The 9,203-nt window shown below is 41.8% G+C and overlaps 1 protein-coding gene across 2 annotated transcripts in view; it reads right to left on the bottom strand.

Moving 5' to 3' along the window:
* Positions 1-635: 635 nt before the first annotated feature.
* LOC126292188 (arylalkylamine N-acetyltransferase 1-like) overlaps positions 636-9,203 on the bottom strand; it is an 87,208-nt gene continuing 78,640 nt past the window's right edge. For both annotated transcript variants that reach the window (XM_049986031.1, XM_049986030.1), the window contains exon 5: positions 636-875. In XM_049986031.1, the coding sequence (XP_049841988.1) occupies positions 674-875 (202 nt within the window). In that variant the 3' untranslated portion in view covers positions 636-673. The remainder of the gene's footprint in view (positions 876-9,203) is intronic.

The following is a 9,203-nucleotide window of genomic DNA, read 5'->3' as shown; positions in this document are numbered from 1 at the left end:
TAGTTTAACAAAAAGCTTTAGACGTGGAGCTAGCTCTACTTTCCTACACACTCACGAAATTACTGGGTTTAAAGTAAAAAATGATGAAGGATCCTGCAAGGCACAATGCCAAAAAAACTACTTTAAAACATTCTTCCTGATAAAACCTCCGAGTCTTCTGAGTATACTGGATATGGATTTCCAGATGTTCATCAGCGATTTTTTAGAATGTGAGTAGCACAAGAAAACACCATGCTTTGCCAAATAGAGTTTTAATATAATTTGAATTATAGGTTTAAAATTATAATGTACTTATTTGTAAGTTTTCACTTCTTGGCAAACAACGACAAGAATACTGTGATAAAATATTGCTTCTGTTTTTTAGGTAGCTGTTTTCTCGTTGAGAATATCAGACTAACAGTATAATTGGAAGTGAAAATGAAAACGTGTAGCAATGTACATGGATGTTATGCTGTAAACAAGTTTATTGCTTAAGGATTTATATTTAACTATAGATAAACATAACTGTCTTTATTTGCTGATGTATAGTCATGTTATTTCATAACTGTAAATTGTAAGGTTTGTGAATGAATCTGTATGCATATGTTTGTATGTGGGTACTCAAGGACTGGAAAGAGCCATCAAAGAACCAAGCATTGACATGAAGACAGATAGAATTTTATTAGAGGTATACTTAATTTAACTTTTGAACGTATGTCGCAAGTTCATCACCAGATTCTTTTGTGGGTGGGAAAACTATTTTTCCATCACGCTGATAAGTATCATATCTGATGGAAAATATCTTCTTGAAGCCAAAATACTCACAAGCCTTAATAGAATATGTACTACTGCAGTCAGCCCTCATCAGAGGTATCCCTTTTTCTTTTCCAATTTTTCTGTAAAAAATAATAATATAATGAATATGTGTGAAACAAGTTTCAGATGCATATACATTTTTGTTGTTGTGGCCTATAATAAATGAATGAAGAAAGTTTAATGGCTGAGAAAATTTGATGTCTGTTCACTAATAAAAGGATGTGATCTTTCTATTTGACCTCAGCCATTTCCAAGATTTTTATCAGTTGGTCTTCCCATAAAATTATTTGATCAGGTATTTAAATATGTAATTACGAATATGTAATTATCTCTCAGTCAACTTTTACAGTGTAGCCTCTTAGAAGATTTAACCGCATGCCAGAATAGCACTGAAACCCACATATTTTGAGCATCTCATATCGTGAATCCTGTTTAGTATACAGTTTCTCAGGTAGCGCACATCTTACAGTAAACGAGAAATAGTCATGCGTTTGAAATGTTGAGAAACATAGACTTTTTCTCATCCTTGATAATCTGCACTGTTACAGAACACTACTACCACTTTGAAAATAATGCATGCGAAACCGGAGTTTACTAGAACATTGTCTATAAGACTGTCCCATTGTGTATCATATCAAACAAGAATGAATGCGTCTGAGTCACGTTATTCAAATTAAGTTACACTGTCTGCTACAAAAAAGCGCTGGCAACGTGAGGTGTACTTCGCAGAAGCTCAATGGGGTTAACAGCACCGCATTCAAGTGGAGGCTGGTAGTGTTCATATACAGCGTCTTGTTTAAATTTACGAGAAAAGTTGTTTTTGAAGGAACTGTTATATTTTTGACTTTGCTAGACTTACTTTTTCCGTTACAAATCAAATACCATTCTCTAAGAAAGTATCTCGGTGCCTTGCACAAAAAGGCAACGGGTGTAAAATTACCATTTACAACTGTTTTTGGAAATATCTGGAGAATTACAAATCGGGTTACCAAAAGACATGAATAAAAATAGTTCGTCTTAAAGGGTCTCAGGAGGCAGGAGAGGAACTAGCAACGGGAGCGTAATATGTAAGAAATTGTCCACGCAACCTGTAAATACAGTTCAAGCCATTACTACTAAGTAGGAAATATCAACCACCAGAACTGTTTATAACCTATAGGCACAGTGACAAAAAATATAAATTAAATAGCTAACATATGTACATATTCCATATCACTGATGATGCCTTGCAGAAAATAAAGGCGAAACGCGTATGGCACTAAAATTGTTTTTTATTCAGTTGACGGCCCATAAGTAAAAATTATCAACATACCGTAATATTACACGAACTGAGGAAGACAGGACTAAAAAAGATGTCAAACTGGTATTGGTACTCGTATTCAAATACAGAGATGTGTAAACATGCAGAATATGGCGCTGCGGTCGGTGACGCCTGTATAAGACAAGAAGTATCTGGTGTAGTTGTTAAATCGGTTACTGCTGCTGCAATGGCAGGTTATCAATATTTAAGTTAGTTTGAACGCAGTGTTATAGTCGGCGCGCAAACGATGGGACACAGCATCTGCGAGGTAGCGATGAAGTTGTGATTTTCTCATACGACCTTTTCACGAATGTACCGCGAATATCAGGAATCCGATAAAACATAAAATCTCCGACATCGCTGCGGCCGGAATAATATCCTCCAAGAATGGAACCAACGACGACTCAAGACAATCATTTAACGTGACGGAAGTGCAACCCTTCCTCAAATTGCTGCAGATTTCAATGCTGAGCCATCAACAAGTGTCAGCGTGCGAACCATTCAATGAAACATAATCGATATGGGTTTTCGGAGCCGAAGGCCCACTCCTGTATCCTTGATGACTGCACGGCACAAAGCTTTACGCCCCGCCTGGGTCCGTCAACACTGACATTGGACTGTTGATAACTGGGAACATGTTTCCTGGTCGGACGAGTCTCGTTGGAAATTGTTTCCAGTGGATGGACGTGTGCGAGTAGGGAGACAACCTCATGAATCCATGGACCCTGCATGTCAGTAGGGGACTGTTCACGTTGGAGGTTCTGTAAAGGTATAGGGCGTGTGCAGTAGGAGTGATATGGGACCCTGATACGTCTGTATACGACTCTGACTGATGACACGTACGAAAACATCCTGTCCTACCACCTGCACCCATTCATGTGCATTGGGCATGTCCACGGAGTTGCGCAATTTCAGCAGGACAGTGCGACATCCCGCACGTCCAGAATTGCTACAGAGTGGCTCCAGGAACACTCTTTTGAGTTTAAATACTTCCGCTGGCTACCAAACTCCCGAGACATGAAAATTATTGAGCATATCTGGGATGCCTCGCAACGTGTTGTTCAGAACAGATCTCCACCCCCTCGTATTCTTACGGGTATATGGACAGCCCTACAAGATTCATGGTATTAGTTCCCTCCAGCACTACATTAGACATTAGTTGAGTCCATGCCACGTCGTGTTGCAGCACTTTTGTGTTCTCGCGGAGGCCCTACACGATATTAGTCAGGTGTACGAGTTTCTTTGCCTCGTTAGTGTATTACGTATCCAGACGGTTCATCTATTCCGGGAATCGAGGATACTGACGATTTTTGTCATTTATCGACACTGATACGGGAAAGATAACGGTCCCAGATACCCCAAGACTCTTGAGAACGTTTTAAATCCAAATTTGAAGTCTGATAACAAATGGCATTTTTAGTTTTCCAGTTATTTCCAGAAACAGTTTTAAACGCCTCGCCCTCTATACAGGGTGAGCAAGCTCCCTTTAGTGCTGTCATCTTATGGCACCCCCAATGTTATCATAAACCACGGGCGAGATTTTCATATACTGTCGCTCGTTACGGAATTTGTTTGCAGGAAAATTAATGTAGTTAAATTTTGTTCTAAAATACGTTTCGAGTTATCCAAGGAAAACGTATAAAAATGACCCTCAAATCCACCCCTATATCCACACTCACTCCCCATCCCTCAGGAGTTCTAGTACGTTGTTTGTGGCACTCCCTCCTACCACTGTATTCAAATTATTTCCCACATTCCACCTGTTTTGTCTTCATTGACTGGCCTTATTACGCCACCCGCTTATTCGAGCACATAAAAATTTTAAAGATGAAGTATGTGTAAATTTTACCTAATGATTTTGTGAATTTTACTAACATGAAAAAAAAACAATTACATCGTTCTAATTGTCAGGCCTCTAGACTACGAAACTATTGTGCTTGTAAGGTTTGAGTTTTGATCGAATTGTCAATGTGATTAGTTTTACCGCAACGTTTACATGAGTCATATTTCGTTCAATACCCTTACCCACACGTTTAAATTAATAGTGTTAGCGAAGTAGCCAACTACGATAGCCAAATCTATAGATAAAAAATGATCGAATATTGGGAGTAGTTGGTGAAGTCGCAAATTATTGTACAGTGGTAAGAGGAAGTGCCTCAAACAACACCTCAGAAATCCTGACTGATGAGGGATAAGTGAGAGGTGGAGGTACGTTTGGAGGTCACTTTTGTACGTTTTCTTGAGTAACTAAAACCGTTGCCATCGGCGAAAACATATCCCAACGCAAAATTTAACTGCGTTAAATATCCTAGAAAAAGCTCTATTCACTTTTTTGTCTATGACTAACTGTTTGCGCGTACTGAGCAAGTGAGTATGAAAATCTCGAGAGTGGTTTACTAAAGCCAGCTATAACATTGTGGATTGCATAAAACGACAGCGGTAAGGGTAACTGAACCGCCACATATAGGGTCGGTAAAATACGAACGTCCAGTAAAATATTTAGAAGACTGATGCGGAATTGACCCTGTCAATCAACAGGGGAACTGTTCCATCATGCAATACTCTGGAAACCGTGATTTCGATCCACCAATCGTTTGTGTCACATATCTGCGCATGCGCTTCTCCTGCTTGCTCTGTCCCGTGTAACTTCCTGCGTCATGACGTTTGAGAGAGAGGAGCAGGAATGTACAGATGTGACAACAAAAAGTGGCACACACGATGAAACAGCACGTGTTGTCTGTCGAGTGTTATGCAAAGCATAATTCGAGGAAGACGTGTGCTGAACTATTTGCACAAGGAGTTACGACTTTTAGTGTTATGCAAAACCTCCAGCAAAGTCTGCAGTGCAGAACTTAGCTGCAAAATGTTGCGAAACCGGCTTGGAAGCGAATAAAAACTGTAACTGTCTGGAAAGTGTTCGAACACCAGAAAAGGTTGATCGATGGAGTGGCTGAGGCCAGTTTCATTTTGTCCACCCCATACACATCATTATACCTCTACCTACTCGTTATAACAGCTTCGAAACCTACATACAGTGGTCAAAATATATGTTACATCTTGCTTTATTGTTAATACTAGAGATAATAGGAAACAAAAACTTATTCTGACCTGTCAGGTAGAGGCATAAGAAAAGAAAAAGAAAAGAAATCACATTTCCCTCTGATAAGTACAAACAGAAAGTAAGACAAAACTTTACAAAATATTCCACTGCAAATATTATAGTTTCTTCTCACATTTATTTTGTGTAACACTTTGTATATTAAGCAAATTCAAAATAGTACAATGAAGGCTTTCATGAAAAGATGTTTCAGCTGCTGAAAATTCTTCCAGGTTGTATGGCGGTGGTCCATGGAAGTCTTCTATCCCTGACGTTTCGTCCAAGACTACGATGGTCATCTTCAGAGATGCTCCTGGTTGTGCTGAGTCTTTCTAACTGACGAGTCAGACGTCAAAGAGTAGCCTAAATACCATGAAAACCTTGTGCTCTGGATTTCACATGATGGCAGAGATAAACCTTGTCAAAGATAAAATATAAGTATCAATCATAGTATGTCAAAGATAAAAGCTTTTCATCGATTCTGTCTATATATGACACTCAGCGATATATGGACAGTGGCACTACAGAATCGATTAGAAGTTTTTATCTTTGACATACTATGATCGATAGTTATATTTTATCTTTGACAAGGTTTATCTCTGTTATCACGTGAAATGGAGTAGGCTGGTCTTTGACATCTGACTTGTTAGTCGGCAAGACCCAGCACAACCAGGAGCATCTCTGAAGATGTCCAACGTAGCCTTGGACGAAACATCAGGTATAGAAGAGTTCCATGGACCACCACCATACAACCTGGAAGAATTTTCAGCAGCTGAAATTCAAAATAGAACAATGGAAAATCCAGGATGGAAAAAGCAATATTAATGAAGGGCACAGACTGTTATTCACAATATAGCAAAAATACTGAGTCGCAGTAAGACATAACAAAAGCACTACTAAACACTAAGCTTTCGGGAAAAGGTCTTCTTTTGTACTCGCCATATAGCAGAGATATTGAGTCGTGGAAAGGCATAACAAAAAGGCCACTAAACACTACGCTTTCTGGAAAGTTCGTCTTTTGAAACAGAAGACAACATACACACACATATTCACACATGAAGGATTTATTAGACAGGGGGCGGGGGGCTGGGGTTGCTGCTTGAGAGCTGGCCCATGATTGAGTAAAACAAGGATTTGACATAAGGCTGGGGTCATGGAAAATGGGAGTAGGTAGCCGCCCCCACACCTCCTCCCACCAAGGCAATCAGCAAGTTCATTTCTCAGGTTACCCATATGGCCAGAATCGTAAAGGAAATCAACTGAACAAGCAGCATTGCCAAGATTGGTGAGAAGAGGTCGTGGATGGCAGAGCCCAGGAGGCGGCGGGAAAAAGCACTGAGTAATTGCCTAATGGCCACTCATTGTATATAACAAAATTTAGGGGGGAGGACCGCTTAATAAAGCAGAGGAGACCCAATAGATTGCCATCAATTCCACAATAAACATATTACATGTGGCAAACGAGAGATGGTGTTCCATGCCAATAGAAAATGTGATTAGCGGATTTAGAGTCATCAGTGTAAAAAACAAGAGGAAAAGAAGGGAAGATGGAAATCATGGTGGGGAGAAGTGAAGTGGTGCCCAACCAGTAAACCCATCTGATGGTGAGCAGCAGGTGGGTGATGTCCCTAATCCACAAAAATAGGAGCAGGGGAAGAGGTATAGAAATCAGCAGCTGGGACAGCTGAACCAAAAAGAGGGGGATCCCAGCATCAACTAGAAGACTACCAACAGGCTATTGTGAAAGGCACTGGTGGCTAAATGGATATCACGATGTGAACTGGGTCCAAGAGGAGCAGTGTGGAAGGGGCAACGGATCAAAAAAGTAGACCACCATAGTCCTGACGAAACAGAACTAAAGTTCAATTAAGGTGAAGAAGCGTTGAACGATCTGTACCCTAAGAGTTGTGGGCAAGGAAGTGAAAACAGCCAACTTTCAGATGGCAGATATGGGTCAACCAAGTAAGCTGGTTGTAAAAAGGAACCCCCAAGAACTGGAACTGGGGTACCATGGTCAGGTATTGGGATTCACAGTAGAGCTCCAGATCAGGATGGACAATAGTACAGTGACAAATGGATTACCCTTGGCTTAAGGGAAGAGAACATATTGAAGTGCACTGGATGGCACCCTGAACCCATCATTCCACAGAGGCTCAGAATGGGAACTAGTCCAGATACAGAAATCATCCACTTACAGAGCAGAGTCTCCTGAAGACCATAAGTTCATTAATAGAATGAGAAGAAGGACACTTAATATAGAGCCCTCTGGAATGCCGTTCTGCTGTGTCTGTGGAGAGATAAGAACAGTGCCATTTTTTGTCACATTGATCATTGAGAGCATTAAGTAAAGGGAGAGGGGCCCCAAAGACCTCACTCATGGTGTAACGAGGATGTGTTGGTATCGAGCTGTGTTGTAGGCCTTATGAAAATCAAAGAAAGCTGCAGCAAGATGGTGTAAACAGTACCTGGGAGGTATATAGAGGGGAGTCAGCGCCTTTGAAATCCCAGCAAGGAAACCTGGCTATCAGGAGGCTGGAAGGGAATGAGAGAGCCCACATCTCGTGGTCGTGCGGTAGCGTTCTCGCTTCCCACGCTCGGGTTCCCGGGTTCGATTCCCAGCGGGGTCAGGGATTTTCTCTGCCTCGTGATGGCTGGGTGTTGTGTAATGTCCTTAGGTTAGTTAGATTTAAGTAGTTCTAAGTTCTGATGACGGGACTGATGACCTAAAATGTTAAGTCCCATAGTGCTCAGAGCCATTTGAACCTTTTTTTTGTTTTTTGAATGAGAGAATCAATGAGAATTGGTCGCTGTCACAGAGGTCATCGTTTGGTGACCACTGTAAGGAAGGAAAAAGTGGAGGGGAGGAAAAGAGCACGAAAGATAATGACAGAGGAAGTGCCATATTTTGCACTAAAATGAGGAAGGGAAGCATCATTAAGAAGGTATGGGTCGATGTCTGCAAAATATTGTCAATGAAGAGCCCCAAACTAGACGAAAAAGCACTGCATGGGCATTGAAATCCTTAAGCAGAAGGAAGGGAGGGGAGAAGTATCTGAAAGAGGGCATTTAGTACACCAGATGTAGGTGGCCGGTCATGAGGCAGGTAGAGACTGCAGTGCCCAAGTGAACCCAGGTGGCAACTGCTTTCAATGTGGTAGAAAAAGGGATCTGTGTACTAACGACATTTGTATGGATCAATGTGTGAATGCCACTAGAAGCCCTCAAAAGGACGACCTGGTTACGACAAAGTATGGAACCCAGGAAGGATTGGTGAGTGAGCATCAGTAAAATTACGTACCTGGAAAGTGACACAAGCTGCTGAGTAAAACGAAAAAAGGGATTGAAACTGAAGCTGATGGTAGTTTCCATTAGAATTCCACCGAATAAGGATGGTGTGGGGATCCAAAAGGGAGCAGAACCAGCTGGAGCCAATCACGCCATTTGGTCACAATCCACCACCAACTAGGACAGGGTGACATCCATGAATAAGAGGTCAGGCTCAGGCTACGAGTTGGGAGACATTGTCTTGTGTCGTCTTCTATTTCTTCTCCTTCTCCTCCTTCATAGGTCGAGGAGGGCACGGCACTGAGGAAGAGCAGGCTTCTGCAAGATCTGAAACTGAAAGAGAGCAGGTGACCTTGGGATGCATAGATTGTGTGTCCCGTGGTCGAGTTATGGCAGCAGGCCCACAGCCTGGGAGACACGAGGGAAGGGTGCTGAGAGGAAGCCCCTTTACCAGCAGGCATCGTAGAAGGGAGAGACTTCTCCTGCTGGGGAAGGGAAACAGTACCTGCATGGCAGGGCGTGGGAACTGCGAGAGAGGGTTGGGGTTGGGACTTGAGTAAGGTGGAGCGCGGAGGGGGAAAGGATATAACAGAGGCATAGATGCCATCGACACATGGTGAAATTGGTCATATTTCTGACGAGCCTCGGCATAGGATAAATAATCAAGGGACTTGTACCCCTGTATCTTTTCTTCTTATAAACCAGGCAGTCTGGCGAACATGGTGA

The sequence above is a fragment of the Schistocerca gregaria genome, chromosome 9, assembly GCF_023897955.1.
Source record: "Schistocerca gregaria isolate iqSchGreg1 chromosome 9, iqSchGreg1.2, whole genome shotgun sequence".
In the NCBI taxonomy this organism is placed as follows: Eukaryota; Metazoa; Arthropoda; class Insecta; order Orthoptera; family Acrididae; genus Schistocerca; species Schistocerca gregaria.
This window is presented reverse-complemented; position numbering and strand designations above follow the sequence as displayed.